Source organism: Lagenorhynchus albirostris, chromosome 11 (genome assembly GCF_949774975.1).
Source record: "Lagenorhynchus albirostris chromosome 11, mLagAlb1.1, whole genome shotgun sequence".
In the NCBI taxonomy this organism is placed as follows: Eukaryota; Metazoa; Chordata; class Mammalia; order Artiodactyla; family Delphinidae; genus Lagenorhynchus; species Lagenorhynchus albirostris.
The window spans coordinates 6,650,699-6,674,012 of record NC_083105.1 but is presented as its reverse complement, the minus strand read 5'-3'; the positions used below and the strand labels follow the sequence as shown (position 1 = coordinate 6,674,012).

Genomic DNA, 23,314 nt, shown 5'->3' with positions numbered 1-23,314 from the left:
CGTAGCGAGCATTCGGTAAACGGGGGCTGCCATTACTCCCGTGAGCGAGATGGCTCTGCCCGCTGCTGTGCACCTGACCCGCTTCTGTCAGCACCCGTGCTCATGCAAGTCTGGCTTGGCAACATCAGGAGCGAATGCAGGGGGCCGAGGTGTGGCGTGCTGAGTGGTAAACCTCATCTTCGCCCACCCCCAGGTGCCCCCGTGGGCCCCTGGCAGGGGCGACACTGACGACTGGTGTTTCTCCCATCAGGCCCCGATGAGCGAGGCTGCCCGGAGCCGACGGGGCACCAGCTCTATTATGCTGTCACGTGGTGAAAAGTGCACCAAGTGAAGACTCTGCAGGCTCCCAAGGCCCAGAGAAGTGGAGAGCGGCCAGAGCGTGCTTAAGACAGAGGAAGCAGTATGGGCCGGGAACTAATGTCACGTCGGGGAAAAGAAAAATAACACAGAAAACAGACGAAACTAATAGGAACCTTCCAAGTTGTGGAAATGTAAACCAGTGACTAGAAACATTCATTTCAGTTTGCTTTTGGTAATTCACTGGGAACAGAAGGAAACATTTTAAATCTATAAAACTGCTGACTAATCCAATAGGTAAAATTTAGAGGGAATTCCCTGGCAGTCCAGTGGTTAGGACTTGGCGCTTTCACTGCCGGGGACCAGGTTCAATCCCTGGTCAGGGAACTAAAATCCCACAAGCTCTACAGTGGGGCCAAATGAGAAAAAGAAAGATTTAGAAAGAATGAGAAATTAAAAATCAATCAATCAACAAACAAAGCAGGGGGGAAACAACCCCAACCAAAGATGTCAGAAAACTCGAGGTAATTCCCTGGCGGTCCAGGGGTTGGGACTCTACCCTTCCACTACAGGGGGTGTGGGTTCGATCCCTGATCAGGGAACTAACATCCCGCAAGTTTCAAGGCACACCGCCCCACCCCACCAAAAAAAAAGAAAAGAAAAGAAAAGAAAACTCAACAAAGGTGTTTAAAGACACGTAAGAGGGGCTTCCCTGGTGGCACCGTGGTTGAGAGTCTGCCTGCTGATGCAGGGGACACGGGTTCGTGCCCCAGTCCGGAAGATACCACATGCCGCGGAGCGTCTAGGCCCGTGAGCCATGGCCGCTAAGCCTGTGCATCCGGAGCCTGTGCTACACAACGGGAGAGGCCACAACAGTGAGAGGCCCGCGTACAGAAAAAAAATAAAAATAAAAAAAAAAATAAGACACGTAAGAACTTTCTACATCCAGGGCTTCCCTGGTGGTGCAGTGGTTAAGAATCCGCCTGCCAATGCAGGGGACATGGATTCGAGCCCTGGTCTGGGAAGATCCCACATGCCGTGGAGCAACTAAGCCCGCAAGCCACAACTACTGAGCCCAAGTGCCACAACTACTGAAGCCCACGCACCTAGAGCCCGTCCTCCGCAACAAGAGAAGCCACCGCAATGAGAAGCCTGTGCACCACAATGAAGAGTAGCCCTGGCTCACCAAAACTAGAGAAAGCCTGCGCACAGCAACGAAGACCCAGCGCAGCCAAAAATAAATAAATTAAATAAATTAAAAAAAAAAAAAAAAGAAAAGAACTTTCTACAACCAGCCAGAGGCACCCAATGACCAACCCTGGGGTCGAGTGTCTGGGGAGAGCTGGCCGGCCTGCTGAGTGCAGAGAGAAGGGCTTCCGGACACAGCCCCAGCCGGTGTGGGGTGGGGTCAGAAGTGAGGGTCCGTCCCAGAGATGGAGCATGGAGGGCACACTTTAGCCTGTGCTGGTTGAGTCAGGGCCCAGCACAGCCCCTGCCCTGGAGGGATGGATGCTGAATTTGGGCTGGCTTTGAGGAGGGGCAAGGCAGAAGGAAGGAACTTGGCTCCCTTTGGGCCCACTTGGCACAGGCCGATCAAGCGTCTCTGGACAGGCGCTAAGGTAGTGCTCTTCAACTGGAGGGCTGCAACCCATTTGGTGAACTACAACCAGCATTAAAAAAAAAAAAAAGGACAGGATAGAAAATCTCCACCCACAGAGCTCATACAATCAGGATCCAGACTGGTCTATAAAACCGGGGTTTCAGCTACTGGCAGCAAAGGTGTGTTGGTGGTAGGTGTGCACACAGCATGGCTGCAGGAAGAGTGTGAAAAGCACTGCCCCAAGATGAGGCTCTGCAGCCCCACGGACATGCTGCCTGCTATTCTGGGGTCTGGGCTCCTCTGCCAGCTGTGGGCCTCTGGAGAAAGGCTTCCCTTGGGGACCCATAGGGCAGCTGCTTCCAGAGAGCCTGGTGATCAGCATCTCCTGTGCACAGGCCTTAGCCCTGCTGAGGCAGCATCTTGGGCAAAGGCACATGGGCACCTCGCTGTCTTCTAAGCTTTGGTGTTGAGCATCTGCTACCTTTTTTTTTTAAATTTATTTATTTTAATTATTTATTTATTTTTGGCTGCAATGGGTCTTCCTTGCTGCGTGCGTGCTTTCTCTAGCTGCGGAGAGTGGGGGCTACTCTTCATTGCGGTGTGTGGGCTTCTCATTGCGGTGGCTTCTCTTGTTGCGGAGCATGGACTCTAGGCAAGCAGGCTTCTGTAGTTGTGGCGCACGGGCTTAGTTGCTCCACAACATGTGGGATCTTCCCGGACCAGGGCTTGAACCCTTGTCCCCTGCATTGGCAGGCGGATTCTCAACCACCGCGCCACCAGGGAAGCCCCATCTGCTACTTTTAAAATGGGGGGTGGATTGGCGAACACACAAATGAAACTAGCAGGAAATTTTAGCAGACTTAAAAAACAACAACCTCCCCCAGCAGGCTGGAAGCACTCGCCCCAGATGCCAGCCGGGAGGGCCACCTACCAGCCTTGAAGCTCAGCTCATCGTGCTCCTGCCCTTCGTAGTCGTAAAGGGCCCGGACCCGCACTTCCGTCCCCGAGGGTGTGTCCTCGTCAAATGGATTTGAGTCCCCGTTGGCGTCCGTGGAGGAGAACGGGTTGTTAGACTCATCGTCTGACCAGTCCGTGGGGTAGCTCTGGGTCTTCTCGTAGCTGCTCACACTGCAAGAAAGGGTTGACCCAAGGGCCCTGAGCATGGGGTTGGCAGAGGCCTGAAGCCCTGCCTGGAGCCTTGGTCCCCGCCCAGGCAGCCGAGGGAGCCCTGGGGCTGGGCTGGGACCCCTTCTGCAGGATCACAGGCCCCTCAGCAGCCCTGCATGGGCAGGCTCCCTGCGGGGCCGCCCGGCATGCCCATCTTCCTGTGCTGGTGTGCCGGGACCTTGACATGGGTTAACAGAGGGCAGAGAAAAAGCAACCACAGCTTGTTAATTGGTGCCTCCCTCCCTAAGAGATCGAGAAGCCAGAGACCGTCCACCAGCTGGCAGCCGGGCCACCTCCTGCAGGCCTCATGCATTGCTTTGAGTGCCGAGGGGGTGAGACCCTGGACAGAGAGGAGAGACAAAGGAGCGAGGTGGAAACCAGAGGGAAACGTTTGTTCACCAACTTTTTGGCCTTAATGTCCTCCTTCTCACTGACGGTGCTCCCCGTGTCGTCCTCGTCCTCGAAGGGGTTGTAGCTGGACAGTGACTGCGCTGACCGTGCGCTGTTGCTCGGGACACTAAAGTCGCTACGGGGAGAGAGAGAGCTTTCAGGGGACCCCAACTCGGTGGCCCCCAAGGTCCCGGGTGCTCCCAGCTGCAGGATCACAGGGCCAGGGTTTGAAGGGACAAATCGGCTCCCCGTCAAATAGGAGGAATATGTTGTTTGCGCAGAAAGCCTGTTTTAGCAAAACACTTGGCAACGCTTTGGCTGTTAATTGCGCTTTAAGTGTCTAAGAGAGAACAAGGTTTCCCTCTGCCCTCCTTGTGTCTGAACACAGTCTATCCTGAACAGGAGCCCTGAGGTGGGCACAGGCTTTCGCTGGAGCAAAGTGCTTCTGGGCTCAGGGGTTCTCTCCATAGTCCGCCCCACCTGGCTCTCTGCTGAGAGTTGGCAGCCGCCAGCCTGTGGGGCTCAGCCTGGCGAGGGTGACAGCCGGGGAGGCTCAGAGCCCTGCCGAGAGCAGGAGGGAGGCTCCCGGAGCTCTCCAGACCCCACAGAGCAGCGTACCCTCTCCTTCTGACTACAAAAGGGCCCAACAGCCTCCGCCCTGGTTCTTCTGGGTCTGCAACTTCCAAAATCGGAACCAAAGCCTGCTGAATAGCCCTTTCTGGGAAGAAAGGACCCCTTTTGTGCTCCAGAGAGGGAAAATCCATCTGCTTAACTGTATCAACTGCCTACTGTGTGCCAGGCCCAGAGGGGATCAGAGAGAAATTTGACCCCAGCCTGGCCTGAGTGCTGACAGCCAGGTGATGAAATGCAGAGCGTAGAACAAGACGGTAGAGATAAGACAGGCCCCCGAGAGCCCACGCACCCCACTGTAGAACTCTGAGCTGAAGAACCGCACCACTGAGCTGCAGGGCAGGGCTCCCCATGCCAGCACCACCTCCCAAGCCAGGGCGGCACGGAGCGGGCCCACAAAGTGCTGGGGGGATGGCTCAGTCAGAGAGGGGGAGGGTAGGCAAGGAAATGCTTCAAATGCCACCAGAGTGACCCCAAGTGGCCGGCAACTGCCTCACTGGTTTCAGGCCAGGCAAGAGGCACTGGGCCTATGCCTGCCTGCTGCCTACATCCGGGCCACATGTCTAAGACCACCAGGTCCTCCTCCCTCTTCGGCACCTTTCTCCAGCTGACCTGAAAGGGGGTTGGTGCTGGGCAGCTGAATTTGTGCAGCAGCCCTGGCCAGCCTAGGCCGCCCCACCCCGCCCATAGTCACACAGGTGCTGGCCTGACCCCTGGCACGGTGCTCACTGCTGCAGTCACTTAATCAGGCCCACCTGCCCAGATGGTGGCACAGCAGCTGAATGACAAGTGGCAATGTCAGCCCAGGGAGACTGGGCGGGGGCTTCAGTGCCCAGGGCTACAGAAAGGCCTGCGGAACCTGCGCTGACTCTTCCTAGGAAGCCACGAGCCTGAGGTGTGTTATCACCCAGCATGCCGTGGAGGCCTCTGGGCCCAGGGCCTGCAGGGCAGCCTCAGCTCTGCAGAGGACAGCAACACTATCTGCTGGGAACTCTGTGGCCTCACCTGGCACACACTTTCCAGGAGGTTCTAAAGGACCTCAGTGCCACCTCTTTGATCCAAACTCAGTTTTAGCAAACAATGAGGTCAGAAATAACCAGTGCTCTCAGCAAAGAGGTAATTTGAAAAAGGGGGCACTTGACAATGCCCCACCCCCGAATCAGGCACCTGCATACGGCACGGGAAGTAAGTACAAACCTGGCCAGGACACCTGAACCCTCTTGAAGGACCCCACCGACAGTGACCTCCACCTGCCCGTGTGCACCACTGGGGACACATAATGACCAGCACCTAACATCAGTTCTTCCCCTCATTTGGGGCCCAAAGCACATTTGTGGCAAAGGCTCCCCCTCTGGATCTTTCTGCAGCTCTGGCACCAGGTGGACTGATGATTCTCTCCAGAGATGACCTTGGGCCACTGCCCAGCAGAGGGCAGGCAGCCAGGGAGTGTCTGGAAAGATGGCCCTGGGGCTCCCTGCGAGGCCCCATCAGGGAGTCTCCCGGTGTTCCAGGTGGGGGCGTCCCAGCCCATGCAGAGGACCAAGGGGACCTTTCCAGGGATTGAGGCCGCCCCAGTGCCCACCTGCTGGGCTTGTTCTGCAGAGCCTGGTCCCCGGTCTGGTTGATGCCCGTCAGGGTCACACCATCAGCAGTCTTCTTCTTCTCTCTCCGGCTGAGAGTTCGATTCAGGTCTGCAGACCACTCCTGAGCAATGGGTACCGAGGGAGAGAAATCAGGAATTTCATTTGTTTGAGGCCACATCAGTCTAAAACACCGGCCAGTGAGCCAGTGGCCTGCCCCGCACAGTTAGTGGCATCTACCCTTGCTGCCTCTGCTCTTCCTTGTTACCCAGCAGACCCCGGGCTCATGACGCCTACCACTGACCCCTCCTCACTGTGCAAAGTGTGGACTCCTCAGGGGGCCTGGAGGTCAGCACCAGGCCCAGCCTGCAGGGATGGATGGATGATAAGAAGACTGGAGCCGACACTCGGGGATCCTGCATTCCAGTCCCAGGGAGCCTCCCCATCCAACCCCTGTCCCTGTGGCACTCAGCTTCCGGACCCCCTCAGGCCCGCAGCAGCAGCCAGAGGCCTCGCCAGGTTTCCTCGCGCTTCCAAAGGAGACAGAGCCCACCCTCCGAGGGGCTTGGCATTCAGTGCTAAAGACTCTCTCATCCGTGCCCTGAACCGTCAGCAGGGCAAGAGAGCTGGGCATGGGGGCCTGAGCAAGCCTGCAGTGTGGGAAATGGGCCCTGGGTGCAAACAAAATCAGGGGCCCAGGGGAGCTCCCGCATCACTGCAGGGGCAACCCAGCCACTCAAGTCTCCAAGGAGCAGTGCCCTTCCCTGCCCAGAACGTCCTCCCCCATCTGAGCAGCGTGCTGGGGGCTAGCTAACAAAGCAAAGCAGTGTTTACCTCCCCAGAGGTTCACTATTTTTCCAGCATGTGAACAGGCTTTTATCAACTGCACTGAAAACACTGGGAGAAAAGCATGTGTGTGTACACATTTAATGAACTCTTCCCCCTGCCCCATTTCTACCCATTATCCAACAACTTTATCTGAATTAATATTTGGGATGACTTTGAGCTGTGCTTTGAGTCATGAGCTTTGCTCATGTGTAGTTATGGAATTTCAAGGCTAGAAGCCACCTTAGAAACATTCAAGTCTAACCTGCCAATTTGTCAGATGAGGAAACCAACGCCCACAAAGAAAAGTGACTTGCCCATGCAGAGTTGGTGGCAGACCTAGGCCCTCAACCCCAAACTTAAGTCACCTATTTATTTGTTAATTATTTTCTTAACTGAAATAAGCTGACTGAGAACTCAACTGGAACTCAGAATCCCCATAGTGACCTTTTTAAAAAATGTTTTTTGAATTTTATTTATTTTTTACACAGCAGGTTCTTATTAGTCATCTATTTTATACATATTAGTGTATATATGTCAATCCCAATCTCCCAATTCATACCACCACCACCACCACCACCACCCGCCCCCCACTTTCCCCCCTTGGTGTCCATATGTTTGTTCTCTACGTCTGTGTCTCTATTTCTGCCCTGCAAATAGGACCTTTTGAAATATAAATCTGTCCTAATGGGGTGGCTTCCAAGGGCCGATGTGATCAACACCAGGCCAACTCTGAAGGGAAGGGTCCGCTATTAACTTGGACAACAAAACAGCCGGGGCTACACTGTGGCCACGGTTCTTTAACCTGTCAGAATCAGGCTGCAGATGCCACATACAGACACACCTGGGCTGAACACACACTGCAAGAGGTTTGGAATTCAATAAGTTAGCCATAAAATAGGAACTTACTTCATCCTTGTGGCATGGAAAATAAAAACAAATAATTTCATTAGAGAAAGGAAGCATGATCCTGTAAGAGCTGCAAGCATGCAACACATGCAGGCATGGGTTCCCGGCCTGTGGGACCCACAGAGAGAAGGGCCACCATGGGCTCTGGCCAGGACACCCACCCCAGCAAGACTGCCTGTCAAGTCTTCCTTTCCAGACCATTCATTTCTCTGGGTAGGGACGAACAACCCTAAGGGACCTGGGGGTTGGAGGGGGTACATGTCACAGAGGGTTTCCTGAGCCTCTCCTGAGAGCAGCAAACACTCCCCGCAGAGGAGAATCCAGGTGTGTGCACAAGTCCCATCACCAACTTGCTTCTTGCCCGTGTGCCATCACTAGGGGGAGGAGAAGTCGGGCTGTGCTGTCTCCTCTAGGTCCACTTCCACCTGGGAAGGCCCTGGGCCTCTGCTCTTGGTCCCTGTTGGGAGCCGGTGTCCTAAAGGCAGTGCAGGGGGAATGCTCAGCTCCAGGGACCCACACTGTCATCTGGAGAAGCTTTCTTGAGAAACTCCAGAAAACAGAGGCACAGGGATGCGGACTGAAAAAACTATAGGCTGGGACGGGGCCAAACAAGCTTCTGTGTGGTGGGCCCAGGGGCAATACCCAGTATGGACCAGGTCACTGAACCTCCAGCCTCCAAGAAGATCGGGGCTGTTGTCATCCCTGTTTTACACGTGGGAAAACTGAGTCACAAAAAGGGCAGATGACTTGCTCAGCATCCCACAGCTAGCAAGTGCTGAGGCAGGATCTGAGTGCAGCCTGGACTCCAGCCGCTACCGAGTCAGTGGGGCCAGGTGGTTGGAGCCCAAGGCAGAGGGGGCTGCCTCCAGCATCCTCCCCAGGGGAGGCAGCAGCCATGGCACTGTGGGGCCCTTCTCAGCCCCTGCTTCGCCACGAGGTGGGGAGAATCCTTTCCCTCAGAGAACAGGGTGGTGGGACTTGTGGCCACTGCCTTCTCTGCTATCAACAGGAGGCCAGGTGGGGCCTGGGGACCCAATTCTAGGGCTGGAAGAGCCTTGAGATCCCCAGGCCCTTGAATTTTGCATGTAAAGATACTGGACAGCTTGGACCCATGAAAATGGGAAAAGAAGAAAGTTAATCCTACACCAAAGTTGGTTGAATTTATATAAGAAGATAAGGAAAAGCCCTCATGTGAAGGGTAAAAACAGCTACACACTGAGACCATGCTCCCCTCTTGTCCTGGACCAGAGGCTGCTAAGCTGGTGCTCTTGGCCCACCAGGCCTGGAATGCACTGTGGCCACTCCTTCCCTGGCCATCTCGCAGGGTTGAGCAGGGAACTGTAACTCCTGCAACTCCTGGGACTCACCACGAAGGGAATGCCAGATGGTCAACAAGTGACCATCAAAGTTCTCAATTACAAAGAACATAATTGCATCTTCACCAGGGATTCAGAAGGCCCTTTGGTAATCCTGAAGCCCCCAGAACATTAAACATCCACTTGGTTTCTAGGGTTGCCATGTGTAAAGGCTGCCACATAAACAGGGCACAGGTCAGCTCTGAGTTGGATGGAGAAAGAACGGTGTATGACTCGACCCTGTGAGCCTAGGCCCCTCCCAGGCCAACAGGTCACAGGTAGAGCCTCCTCTTACCTCAAACTGTGGCCAGTTCATGGACATGCCTGGCCCGTGGTTGGCTCTGAACCACCTCAGGTCCTCCACCGCGTCGGCAACTTTGATGCTCTGCTCCAGGTCTCGGTAAATGTTTTTGTAGCTAAATCAGAGACAGAAGCGTGACTCTTTTCGAAGGACGGGAAGGCCAGCCCTCAGCCTCGCCCAGGGCCTGCCTAGAGCTGGCGCCATGGTCTGCAGCCGCACGAGAGTCGACTTCACAGGGCAGATCAGACCCTTGCCCTGGCTCAGCTGGACGGTCATCTGGCCGTGATGCACACAGAATCGGACAAACAACAACCATGGCGTGGAAGCCATAGCTTCAGCTTCTGACAAATCAAACCAGGTGGCAACAACCTGGCTTTGCTCTGTGTCAGATAATACAAAAGGTGCTGGCATCTGGGCCACATGGGCCACCAATCTGTGTGGTCCCATTTAACCAGGTCCAGAATTCAGTGTCAGAAAGCTCCCCCTCATCCCTTCAAAAAAGCAGGAAGGTTTACACTCAGCTGTGCAAAAACAGTAAACGAAGATTGGCCAGTGCTGTGGTGGCTGCACACCCCACGAGCCACCTGGGGGGACTCCTGCGTCTGCTTGACCGCTCAGAGCAGCTCGCCTCCCTAGGAAGCTGACCATGTCAGATAGGAGTATGACCACTGCGGGTCCTGGTGTTTTCACTTCTAGGCTGTATGGCTAGCAAGTCAGTTACCCTCTCTGGGCCTGGCCTCAGTGTCTTCCTCCGCTGAGTGTGCATAATACCACCTGTTATGGGGTAAACTGTGTCTTCCAAAAAAGATAATGTTGGAGTCCTAGGCCCCGGTACCACGGAATGGGACCTTATTGGGAAATAGGATCTTTACAGAGGTAATCTGTAAATTAAAAAACCACCTTTTTATAAAAAGGGGGAAATTTGGGTACAGAGACAGAGGGAAGACAATGTGAAGACACAGAAGACGGCCATGTGACTGGAGTGATGTGTCTTGTCTACAAGTCAAGGAAGGCCAAGGATTGACCCCAAACACCAAAAGCTGGAAGAGGCAAGGAAGAGTCCTCCCCTACAGCAGAGCCATCAGAGGGAGTGAGGCCCCGCTGACACCTTGATTGCAGAAGCGCAAGAGAAGAAATTTCTGTTGTTGTAGGCTGCCCAGGTTTGGGTATTTCATTATGGCAGCCCTAGAACACTACTACACCATCTCCTCCCCAGGGTGGCTTGGAGGACTAAGGGAAGCAAGGCACATCAACCGACGACAAGCCCTCACACGATGGGAGTTACTCCACCCGCAGAAGAGCCTGGCAGCCCCAGCCCTGCCCCAGCCAGCGGTGCAGCCTTGGGCAAGTCCCTTAACCACGCCAGCCTGCTCCCTCATCAGCAAGATGGGGAATAATGCCCCTCCTTCACAGACACTCATAAGGATCCATTAGTTGTTGGCAGAGGAGCTGAATAACTGTTGCTTTTGATGTTTTTCCTATTAGAAGGAGACAAAAGGAATGTAATTTCCTATTCACGACAAGCTTTAACTTGTGAATCATTTCTAAATGGCTCTGCTATGTGGATGACAGAAGTCTAGGTCCAGGGTTAGCACAGGCCTCTGCCCTGACGAAGGTGTCATGGGACCAAAGACAAGGAAAGTATGGAAGGAATATCACAGCCTCCACGTCTCCTTTCAGAACCGAGTCTCTGAGGGTCTGTGCTGCCTGAGGCCCAGAACCACTGGAAGTCAAGGAACAAGCTGGCAGCCAGCTGCTCTGGACTGAAAAGACCTCGTAAAGGTCCTCAAAGAAAGGCCATCCCGGGGGCAGGGTGTGCCAGCCCCGGAACTGCTCGACTTGCTCCCGGGTTGATTTCAAACGTGCAACTGTGGTGGGTCCAAGCCGCGGCCCTCCCTTCCTGCCCAGATGCAGAGGACTGCACCCAGAGCTGGCAGAGAGTGGCAGGCGGCCATCTGACTCAGGCCAGGGAGCAGTTGTCCCAGGCAGCAGGACACTGCATGGCCACAGGCAGGCTTGGCCAAAGGGCCCTCCCTGGACAGGGGAACTTAAGACCTTCTGACAAGCACTGCCACCCCAAGGCTGGAGAGCAGCAACCGATCTTTATTCCAAAGCAACTTTCCACTGACTTCCCTGGGATGTGCTTTTCAGCTAAGGGACACTTACCTGGCCACGTTCGACAGGTCTAGGTGCTTCTGAACCTCCAGCAGAACTTCCCGGAAGAAGCGCAGGCGCTTCTCCTCAAACTGCTGGCACTGCTCAAACACCTGCTCCATGCCCTCCATGTACTGCGGTGTGCCCTGGCCCAGCTCCTTCAGGGATTTCTCGTACTTCTCTTTGGTCTACGAGAAAGTCCAGGCACATGAGTTGAAGACTAACTTCCACTCAGCCCACTTGCCTCTGACCGAGAGCGAGCGAGCCCAGCTCTGCACCTCCCTGTCCATCACCCGGCCCTTGTCCCCCTCCACCACTTCTGAATCCATCAGCATCTAGACTACTCCTCAGGCGACCCCACATCCAAGAAGCACCCGATCTATTTCCTTTGCCCCGCAAGCTCCTGCCCAGAGGACTCACGCCCCACCTCTGCTCCTGAGGGGCACCCACCCAATCTGGCTGTGAAACAGCCCTCTGCACTCCACACGCCAGGACCCCCAGGCTCATCTTGGATGCTCTCCCCACCACCAATGTCGCCCTTGGGGAAAGCTGCTCCGTCCCCCAGCCGCCCCAGATTCCAAAACCCAAAGAGAACAAGCTCCAGAGTCTGACAGAGTTCCAAGTTCAAGTCCCAGCCCCTCCACTTCTGAAATGCAAATCACACTCCTGGCATCTGCCAGGGCTCTCAGCTGGAGTAAGACCCAAACAGGTAGCCACTGGGGAAGAGGCGGTCACTTGGAGCCCAGTGTGCGTGGCCTCGAGCCCCACGTCACTCGCCCGTGTCCTCTCTCCCACGGGGAAGGGCTGAGCCTCAGATCTTGCCCACAGCAGCAGTGGCTCGACAGTTACCTTAAAGGCAAGATCACAGGGCTCCGAGCGCCAGACAAACCCGTGGCCAAAGCCTGTGCCACTCGTTTTCTGGGAACCTCGCTTTCCTTCTCAGAAAACGAAGTACTTCTACGTCACAGTATCCTGATACTCAAATGAGGTGACAGACAAGGACACCAAGCGGCACCAAGGCATTCTAAAGAGTCCTAGTCCCCTTTCCTCCAGCCCAAGACATCCCCAACACAGCTGTTCCTCCCCAGACTGTCCTCAAGAAGGGGTTTTACCAGGAAGAAAATATGAATATAGGTATGACCTATTCTCAAGGGTGTCTAGGGACAGCGTGTCATGTCTTTAGCCTAAGAGCCATGGCTAAAGTTAGCATGTTTACCTCGCAGGGATGTGCCCGGGGTCAGTAAACCCATGCAGTCTTCCCTGCGCCCCACATGGTTTTTTTTGTTTTTTTTAAAAAATATTTATTTATTTATTTGGCCGCACCGGGTCTTAATTGTGGCCCATGGGATCTTAGTTGCGGCATGCGGGATCTTTTTTTAGTTGTGGTATGTGGGATCTTTTTAGTTGTGGCCTGTGGGATCTAGTTCGCTGACCACGGATTAAACCCGGGCCCCCTGTATTGGGAGCGCAGACTCTTAGCCACTGGACCACCAGGGAAGTCCCCCCACCCCGACATGGTTTTGATAGTTGGTGGGACCATCAAAGTGATGGTAGCCTCCTAAGGTAAAGTTAGGGATGGCAGGGCTGGGGCCGCTCATTTATCACAAGCCTTTTCCACTATCAAGACCCTGAAAAATGGGGGTTGATCACGGATGGATGGGCTGGCCACCTAGGAACTTTGCTTTTCTGTTCCTGACGACAGCGTGGGGCCTTCTGAGGAAGGAATGAACCCCCCCTGAGCTTTTGCAGGACCCCGTGCTTTTAAGATCAAGTCCTGGCCTCAGGGCCCGGCCCCTGCCACCTCTAGAGCAGCTTCTCTGCCCCCATTTGGGATCCAAGTCTACTCGCCACCTCCCCTGCTCCTCTCCCAGACTTTCTCTGACTCATGCCCTGGAAGACTCCCCTTTATGCTCCAAAGAGACCCTCTTCTTGAAGCCTTCCCCAACCTCCAGAGAGCAGGCCTGCCCACCCCCGGGGTCCCCACCTCTGCCCCTCACCCCTCGCCTGCTATCTTTGGTTCCTTGTTCTCTTCTAAGCCTCCTGCCTTGGCTGGGCTTGGGTCCTCTATGACCCCAGAAAGAGGTCATCCCTGCCAGAGTCTGGGCCTCCCCAGCAGGAGCACGGCTCCACAGCTGCTCTGGTCATGCATCATCATCCACTGCCCACGCCTATACGTGCGAGGCGCCTCGCAGCAGCTTGAGCTCGGAGGCCAGAGGCAAGCGGCTGTGGGTTCAAACACCAGTGGTGCCATCAGAGTGACACAGAGCAACCCCTTCTTGGGATCCTCCACCATTCGGTAACCTCCCTGGACCCCTGGTGGCGGGGTGGGGGTGGGCTTCACCCAGCCTGTGCTCACGAGCAGCCCCGTCCCAGCACAGGCCAGGTAGAGAGCACGGTCATTGGTCATCGTCATTCGGGGAACTGCTAGCACAGAGAAAGTTCCCAATAAATATTCACGGAGTGAAATGAGAGGCAACCCTCACCCTCACGTGGACTGTGACACTTAGCACAGAACGTGAGAGGTTCCTTTCTGATGGATGCTGCAAGATGCAGTCACTGCCTGGCCAATAAGAAACACAGAAGGACGTGTGCAGCCAGTTAGTGCTGGTTTTTAGAAACTGCTAAGAAGGGCAGCGGGAGTGAGTTGCCCTCCTCTCCAGGCCAGCTCTCAGCCTACACGGACCATCGTGCCCCGAGGTCACTGGCCAGACCACAGAGGCAGGGAGGGAACCCTCTACAAAGTGCCCTGGTCATCCTGACACGTGCCTTACGTCTGACCTCAGGCCCTGGGTTTGTTCTGCCAGTGTATCAGTTTGGTGGAGTCTGTTCTGGGTGGCTGTAAAACATGAAAGGCATGCATCACTCTCTCTTTCACACACACACATCTGGGTATGGAGATGCCTCATCTCTCCTCTAGGCACTTTCCTGGGCACCCAATTCCTTGTGTACCTGATGAAGGCAGCCCCTAGAGTCCCCCCAGCCTGTGTTCCTTGAGTCCAGGTGCCCCCCACACTCAGCAGGCGGTCCCAGGTTCCTCACCTGATCCCACGGAGGAGGCCCCCAGGCTGCTCCACAACCCCAGATTCCTGGCTCAGGCCCAGTCTTAGAGACAGGCGTGGAGGGATTCTCCCCGAGGGATTCTGACACTCGCTCTGAGCAATGAACCCCCGTCTCCCACCCTCCTTGCTATGCGAGGACAGAGCACTGGAGAGGGCACGGGCTCTCCCACGCTCACATCACTGGGTGGCACCTGACTGAACCTCTCCGAGGTTCCTCCGTTTCCTACGTCACAAAACAGAGATGACACCACCTAATTCCCTGGGGCTCAGTGATGCTCATCTGAGGCCTGAAAAGGTGGGCAGGTAGTAACACATCAGCTTGGGACTCCTGTTTCCCCTTTCGGGGTCACGACCTATTCCTGAAGCACACCTCCCCTCTAACATCACCTCTTTCTCCAAATCCAGGCTGGGACTCTCTTCCGTGAACACTGCAGCAGGGCAGGCCCTTGACAGGGGCAGTCTCCGGCCGCCCAGCCCTTAGAACAGAGCAAAGGAGGAGGGTGGGGCTGGGGGCCAAGCTGGGAGCCGAGGACACAGGCCCAGAGCCTTGCTCACGTCAACCCTCCCCTCCCAGGCTCTCGAGCCTTCTCCCGGTGGCTCCCTGCCGCAACATCCCAAGCGCCTTACTTTTCCTGCGTTACAAGGCCGTCTGGTCCTCATAACCCTCTGAACCAGTGCACCCATCAGCTCCCCGCTGCTGACATCCACAACTCGTGTCCTGCACAAGCTCTTCCCTCCCACTGCCCCACTGCCCTGTCCCCCACGCACAGGAGTCACCTGTTGCCCCTGCCTGCCCAGAACTCGGGTCTGCTCTGGTCCTGAGGTGGGCACTAATGGCTCTGGTAAGGTAAGGCGTGACCTCGAGGGCAGGAATGTGTTTCATTGAGGCAGCCGTCTGTCCGAGCATCCGACCAAGCAGTGACAAAGGTACACTGCATGCCAGATGTGTGAACGGGTGAGGCGTGTGCTCTCAATATGTAAAGAAAAGTGCACAATTTACCTTAAGAACATCTTGCTTGCATTTTTCTACTTTGTCTTGCAATTTCTTAAGCTGTTCAGGGTTGAGGGACGGGTCCGCTTTGCTGTTGGTCTCTCGTGATATTGCCAGCTTCTCCTCTTTGCACGCCGCGTGGTAGGCTTTCTTTGCTGCTTCCACCTACAGGGAGAATGAGTTCCTGAACACCACGTTTAAAGTTCAAAATCCTCGCTAGAGGTTACACAGACTGTGGGAAGTGCTTGTGCTCTCAAGAGGAGAGGAAAGAGCAGGTACAAAGCTGTATATTCAGTATTAATTACAACAAGTAAAACAGAGGAGTTCATTCAGCAACTATTGATGGAGCGCCTGCTTTGCTGTCAGGAAACATGTAGGCAATAGGGGTACAGTGCCAGTCAAAGAGCCTGGGCTCTCATGGAGCTTACCGTCTAGCTGGGAGAGGCAACCCCAAGAAACAGTTCAAGTACAGAGTAAATTAGAAGGTGGCAAGTGCCAAGGAGGAGAATAAAGCAGGGAGGAGAGGCAGGTGCACTGGGTGGGTCTGGGCTGGCCGAGTGGTACATGGAACGGTTAGAGAAAACCACGCACATGACATGGAGCAAGAATGTGATGGAGGTGTGGATCTGAGGCAAGAGCCAGCAGGCAGCTGGAAACCCAACGCAAGAGGAGTGTAATGCTGGGAGGCAGGGTTATGGGCACACTCCACACGCACACACGTATATATAGAGATATGGATGTGTGTGTATATATGTAATTTAATAGACACTTCTTACTTGAGCCAAAGTCACAGATTTCATTCTAGAGAAGAAAGATGAGTTTGTAACCACTGCCTCATGAGGGAGATAGTGTCATTACAAATGGGACCAGAGACAAGAAGGAAGAGAAAGGAGACGTGACAAAAGCCAAGGCACAGAGCAGAGAAGGGAAGTCCGTTGCTACAACCTGAAGACGGAGGTCTGTTCCGGGTGATTCTGAGAAGGAGGAAGGCAGTGCAGCTCCTGAGAAAAGCCAGTGGCAGGAGTAGGGTTGGAGGGAAGTGGCATGTCCACCCTGAGCCTGGGCAGACCAGGCTGCAGGTCCTCGCGTGCTGAAGGCTGGGGGGTAGGTATGACAGCCTCCAGCAAGCCAAGGCTGGGTGAGACTCAATGGTTTCCATTTGCTACTTTTACAAAAATGAATATCAGTATCATTGCAAATTTGAGAGAAAAACCCATACAAGAGAAAGAACAATTTAAAATTATCCATTTTACTAGTCCAAATGGACTTTTAAGTCTCTGTAATAGACAATTTCCCAGGGCTGTGGGAAGCACTGTTAGTGGTTAAGAGCTAGGGTTTTCCATCTAGGATATTACTTACTAGCTCCTGAGTGCTACCAACAGGTCTTCTGAAACTGTGCTATTCAAAATGTAGTCCTTAGACCAGTGGGCGTGGCATCACTTGGGAGATCATTAAAACTGAGCATTAATAGGCCCCACTTTTTTTTTTTGATGGTGCCACGTGGCATGCGGGATCTTAGTTCCCCGACCAGGGATCGAACCCAGGTCCTCATCAATGTAAGCACGGAGTCCTAACCACTGGACCACCAGGAAAGTCCCATAGGCCCCACTTCGGACCTACTGAATCATTATATCTGGAGGTGGGGCCTGGGAATCTGGGTTTTAGCAAGCTTGCTTAAATTTAAGAAGCACTGTTCTACAATAGTTTAACCTCAGATAACCTTTGGCAACTGTGGATTTAATTTTTTTTTAACTTTTGTTTTTTGAAGTATAGTTGATTTACAATGTTGTTCCAATCTCTGTTGTACAGCAAAGTGACTCAGTTTTACACAGATACACGTTATTTTTTTAATATTCTTTTCCATTATGGTTTACCCCAGGAGATTGGATATAGTTCCCTCTGCTATACAGTAGGACCTTGGTGTTTATCCATTCTAAATGTAATAGTCTGCATCGATTTAATATTCTTGATAGACCAGAAGGTTCATGACATGGAGTTATTGGGGGAAAAAAAAAGGAGACAGAGAGTTTGGGTTTTGAGCTCTACGCCCTGTGTGTGGTTCTCATCCTGTTTCCAAGACTGGGAAATGGGTTGATACGGATTATGTAAAGGAGGCACATAAAGCACTCAGAGTCTTGAACATGGGTAAACGTTAGGCACCACAGGCTTCGGGCCTGAGTGCGGGCCTTTGGCTACCAGCTGCAGCATTCTGTGCCTAAAGCTGAGGCAGGAACCCCTGGGAGTGCAGGAGGGGGCGCTGCAGGTGGGAGGCCTGGCCAGCGAGAAGCAGGCTGTGGGGGCCAGGCAGGGGCCTGCAGGAGAGATGCACCTCTTTCAGCTTCTTGGCCCAGGGCTTCTGTGCCTTCCGAAAGCCATCTTCGGCTTCTTTGGTCTCCTTAAAACCTCCCATCATTTGCTTGTGAAAGGCCTCCTTCTGCCAGTTCTTGATCTTCTCGAAGTCCTCATTCATCAGCGAGGCCTTCACCTCCAGGTGCAGCTCGCTCACCTTCTCTGCCTCGGACATGACGGCCACCCAGGCCTTCTCCACCGTCCCGTACTGAGGCCCTGGCACAGGAGAGAAGCTGGTGGGTTACTCGGCACTGTGGGGCCCAGACAGGCCCTGGGGGAGGGGACTTCCTCTGTTAACCTCCCTCAGCTGTTGGGATGGGGTTTTAGGCCGGCAGGCTGGCTGCCCGGCTGAGAGGTTTCCTTTTGGTTGTTTCAGATATTTTTCTCTCAGTGCTGTTCCTTTTTCAGTTCCTGGGATGAAGAAAAGAATAAGGAACTGAAGCTGGATCTGTTATTTTGTTAGGGAAACTGGGGGATTACACACATTTCCTTTCTGTAAAGTCACTGAGCTCTTGAAAAACTCAAGTTTCCTCATCTTGGAAGTTTTGATTTGCTTAAGGTTGGCTAGAGAAGGAGGGCCTTCTGGAATGAGCTGACCTCTCTGCCAGGCCACTCGGAGCCCACCCGCACTGGCTCCTGCTGGCCCCTGGCTCCCCCTCCACTGGACCACACGTTCTCCCAAGGCCCATTCATTCCATGCAGAGCAGGACCCTGGGAACTGCTTGTTGAATGAAGGACTGTCTCCTCAGCAGAATGGAAGCCCTGTCCTGGGGGAGGAGAGGAGGAGACAGGAATGTACTCTGGCCCAGACAGAATTCTCTAGATAGCACTGTGGGGGTGCCTGGGTCACCCCACTCACTGTTCTCAGGAAGAAAACTCCTAATGTGGCCCGTCATTTTGTTGAGTGAGGTGATGGAGGGAGAGATGGGCTATGACAGAAGCTGAGGACGGAAATGGGAAGACCCAGCACCTGCCCTCAAGGCGCTCCCGGGGGTCAATGACTGTTGGAGCTGGGTAATGACAGAGAGACGTGTGGTGTGTGGGTGAGTGTGTGCGGGTGGGTGAGTGTGTGTGTGTGTGCGTGTGCGTGTACGAATAAACATAGAACATTAGCCCCTCTGAACCTCTAATCCCTCATGTCTACAAAACGAGCAGCTCCCTGTCCTGCCTAGGTCTTGTGGCAGGATCCACAAAGTGAGCGGGCAAGAGTGCTTTATGAACCTCAGGTTCTGAATCAACAGAATGGACGGCGCTGACAGCTGGATCCTGAAAGAGGGGATTCAGGCAGGTGGAAATAAAATAACAACAGCTACTGCTTCCTGAAGGAGCTGGCTCATTCCCAGTCACTCCTCACCCAAGCATGGCTACCCCACTCCCTGGCACCCACTCTGTACCACGGCACTGTGCTAAGCTCCACAGAAAACCCGTTTCAGCAACAGGTGAAACACAGGCAGCTGGTCTAGACCCAACTGAAGTCGCCTGGGGGTCCCTCGCCCTAGCCTGGTTTCCCGTGGTCGGCTCCCCTGAGGACAGTTAGTCATGGTGGAAGAGTCTGCCCCAAAACATACCCTGAGAAACCCCCGCTAATCCACTTCTGTCCCAGGAAATCCTGTAATCAATCGAGCTCCCCCTCTACTGCTGGGAAGTGCATTCTGAGCACAATCCATATCCACAGCAGCGTTGTCACCAAGCTCTAGAATCTTCTGAGTTTTTGCTAGGGAGGGAGGGGAGGCAAAGCCTGCATCATACGACACCTGTAGTTATTCCTGTTAAAATTCAGTATTAGAAAGCCTGCCAGATGTCACCATCTAGTCTTATCTGACTTACTACTTGGCCAAGCTTACAAATAAACAGCCTGAGTGTCAGAAACCACGGTGCTGAGCAGCAAGGCCTTTGACTGGATAGGAGCCTACTCAAGGCTGGGCCCTGAAGGAGCTGCTCCTTGTTAACTCGGCAAGCGCAGCACGTCCTCTGGACAACAAGCTGCCACGGGAGTCTTGGATGCTGTTCGAGGACAGGAGTCCTGTGTCCCCAGGAAAGGGGAGGAAAGCTCATGCAGGCTATGCTGCTGGTGACGAATCACAGCCCCCCGAAACTGTGAGACAAACTCCTGCCCCTATCTTCCAAGAGAGGAAACTGGCTCAGAAAGGGTTGACAATTTGCCCTGGGCGCCTGGAGCTGAGACGCCCTGGGCGCCTGGGGCTGAGACGCCCCGTGCGGTGGCCTCCCTACCCTTGTCCACAAGCTGCCTCCAGCGCCGGGCCCACTCGGTGAGCTGCTGCGCATACGCCTTCTCGATGCGTGCCCGCTCGTGCAGGCAGTTCATGAGGTCGCTGCACAGGCGGTGGCCATCCTCGATCCGCTTCACGGTCCGCTTGTAGTTCCCGACCTAGGAAACAGAGTCCCGCTGTGAGGCCTGGGGCCGCGGCTGCAGAAACGGCTTCCACGCCAGCCCGGCTCTTGGGTGCTCATGCCCCACTCCTGTTTCAAAGGCACCCTGCATTGCTACATGACCAGCTCCCCGTTTTTATCACTAGCAGAAACACGCAAAACAGTGATTCGGAGCTTCTCAATGTCCATGCGGCCGGCGTCCATGCTCTGACCCGTGGTTCAGGGAGGGAGACAGGTCAGAGTGGGAAGGGCTCTGATGTAGGGAAGCGAGGGGCTGAGGGCACCCAGAGGGCATCTCACGCAGCTTCCCAGAGTGGGTAATGTCTAACTAGAAAGATGAAAAACAACAAAAACAGAAAAATAATTTTTTAGTAACTCAGATTAAAATGATTTTATAATTAACATTATAGACTCTTGGCTAAAGGCCTTTTGAGCATTACTGGAATAAGCAGGTTTCAGGTGCCTACTGCTGAGATGTCACCACATGCTACCTTATTATTACTTCCCAATTAGAGCAACAAACACTATTTCCCACTTTCTGAGCACATCCCAGGCACCACAGTAGGTGTTTTACACCCCAAAAATTGCCACTGCCCTAATGAGTAGGAATAACTGTCCCCATCTTAAGATGAGGAAACCAAGGCTCAGGGAAGTTACATTGTTTTCTAAGATCCCATAGTCGCAGTCCTAGAGGCTGGGCTGCAGCTGAAAGCAGGTTTTCAAATGGTTCCAGGTAGGAGTCTCGATGGCAAAGCTCACACTCTTATCTGCTTTGACGAGAGCCAAGGTGAGGCTTAATTACTTTATCTCACATATGAGAGGAGAGTTAGCTTATCTAAATTATAAATAATAAAAGAGTAATTGAGAAAATATTAGCGGCTAATTTGGAGTGAAAAATCCAAGTGTTCCATATGTTCCATTCATTGACCTGCTGATTAGAAAGGATACCATGTAGCTGACACTGGAGCACTTGGAGGAAATATGACAGAAAAATGATCGACTGTATTTTCAACCCTTTCCTCCCAACTGTCTTCAAAAACTGTAGTCACCTTTTTGTCAGTTTTTCCGTTTCTAAATGTCTCTGCCTGGCTAATCACTCTCATATTTCATCTCCATTTAGAGTCAATCTGGAAGCTCCTGGAGAACATGGAGGACTAGTTCCCACTTCTACAGAAAAGGGTACAGTCCTCTCTCTGCCACGTAGCCTGTTTAACCCTGACTTATGAACAGTTCAAACTGCCTGAGTCCCTCCCATCTTGTGCTGAGTTAGCCAGGTGAAGAAGAGGCTACAGTGGAGTGGCAGGAAGACCTTGCAAAGAGACAGAACACATGGAGATGGGCATCGGGAGAAAAGGGGACTGTGGTCCCTCCAGGAAGGGCTGTCCCTGAGGCCAGAGCTCTGGACAGGCTGAGATGACCCCACTCCCATGGGAACAGCAAGGATCCCTGGAAGGCAGGTAGTCTGGGTGGGCTTCTCCAGAGGTCTGGTATGATTTCCAGCAGTCTTGCTGAAGTGCACAAACAGCTCTCAGGCCCCACGATCAGTCATCGTTTCCTCCACAGACCCCTCCCTCCCAGGCGTGGCCTGGCTGCTACCCCCAGCAAGGAGAGCAGGTCAGCAGCTCACCAAAACACAGAAGGTGAACCTGCGTTTTCAACTCCATCCTTCAGCAGCCCCTTTTTAGGAAGGAGAAAGCAAGCATTTCACAACCAATTAGAAGTGACATCACATGTTCACTTCCCTTAAAATAGGGCCTTACTGTCATTTTCAAATTTACAGCAGGATGAAAAAAATAACCAACAAAACACAACTCAGTATTGCTGAGCTGGTGGCAAGAAGAGCTAAGATAATCACAGCTCAATACAGACTTGACAGCCGACAGGAAACCACGATGTAGATCTGGTTTTCATCCCACTGTTACCAATAATATTCATACTGGCAATCAATATTAAAATATGTTGGCTCTTCAGAAACCTGCCTGCCTGATTTTCAAAACCCTTGTAAAAAGATTTAGGGAAAAGAAAAGGGTATTTCTTAACAAGGTACACATTGGTACAGCCCATCAACACGTACCATAGATACTGTTCTTATTTATTTATTTGCTTCATTTATTTATTTAACATCTTTATTGGAGTATAATTGCTTTACAATGGTGTGTTAGTTTCTGCTTCATAACAAAGTGAATCAGCTATACATATACATATATCCCCATATCTCCTCCCTCTTGCGTCCCCCACCCTCCCTATCCCACCCCTCTAGGTGGTCACAAAGCACCGACCTGATCTCCCTGTGCTATGCGGCTGCTTCCCACTAGCTATCTATTTTACATTTGGTAGTGTATATATGTCCATGCCACTCTCACTTCGTCCCAGCTTACCCTTCCCCCTCCCCGTGTTCTCAAGTCCATTCTCTATGTCTGCATCTTTATTCCTGCCCTGCCTCTAGGTTCTTCAGAACCACTTTTTTTTTTTAGATTCCATATATATATGTGTTAGCATACAGTATTTATTTTTCTCTTTCTGGCTTACTTCACTCTGTATGACGGACTCTAGGTCCATCCACCTCACGACAAATAGATACTGTTCTTATTTATTTATTTATTTACATCTTTATTGGAGTATAATTGCTTTACAATGGTGTGTTAGTTTCTGCTTTATAACAAAGTGAATCAGTTATACATATAGATATGTTCCCATATCTCTTCCCTCTTTCATCTCCCTCCCTCGATACTGTTCATATTTAAATGACAACTCTTGAAATCTGAAAAGCAGCAAGGAATACGAAGGTTGTTCCTGGAAGCACGGGTTTTAGGTTTAAATGCCGGGGCCAAGGGGAAAGGGGAGTGCTCGTGACAACAGGCACTGAGATGCTCCAGCAACATCGGCCTTGCTGTCCTTTGCTCAGTGAAAGGCTACATATGGGCTTGTGACAGACCATCACTTCAGCCCACACGTGGGGACACTCATCAGGTTTCACTGTTTCCATCTCCATAAACCACACAGCAGCAGAGCACTGTGGATTTCCCACTCGATGAGCAGGGCGCTGACGGTCATCCTAACAGCAGAGCCACTGTGTGTTTCTAAAATAAGACACAGTCAACATAAAATAAAAATCACCCTTTACAGGTATAAACTTAGATGAGTTCAGATGAATGTATACTGTGTATAACCATCACCACATCAAGGGACAGAATACTTCTACCTCGCCACAGAGTTCCCTTGCACCCTCTTGCAGTCAATCTTCTCCCACACAGCCCCTGGCAACCACTAATCTGATTTTTGTCCCGTTTTCACGATGTCCAGGATAAGTAGAATC

At 52.9% G+C, this 23,314-nt stretch overlaps 1 protein-coding gene across 4 annotated transcripts in view; it reads right to left on the bottom strand.

Annotated features, from left to right (window-relative positions):
- The window catches only part of PACSIN2 (protein kinase C and casein kinase substrate in neurons 2), a 139,727-nt gene that overhangs the window by 3,026 nt on the left and 113,387 nt on the right, over nucleotides 1-23,314 (bottom strand). For 3 of the 4 annotated variants that reach the window (XM_060164914.1, XM_060164913.1, XM_060164915.1), the window contains exons 3-10: nucleotides 19,840-19,996; nucleotides 17,588-17,823; nucleotides 15,268-15,423; nucleotides 11,221-11,396; nucleotides 9,049-9,169; nucleotides 5,667-5,788; nucleotides 3,468-3,590; nucleotides 2,829-3,025 (exon numbers count right to left, since the gene is read on the bottom strand). In XM_060164914.1, the coding sequence (XP_060020897.1) occupies nucleotides 2,829-3,025; nucleotides 3,468-3,590; nucleotides 5,667-5,788; nucleotides 9,049-9,169; nucleotides 11,221-11,396; nucleotides 15,268-15,423; nucleotides 17,588-17,823; nucleotides 19,840-19,996 (1,288 nt within the window). The remainder of the gene's footprint in view (nucleotides 1-2,828; nucleotides 3,026-3,467; nucleotides 3,591-5,666; nucleotides 5,789-9,048; nucleotides 9,170-11,220; nucleotides 11,397-15,267; nucleotides 15,424-17,587; nucleotides 17,824-19,839; nucleotides 19,997-23,314) is intronic. The other variant, XM_060164916.1, reaches the window with a different exon arrangement.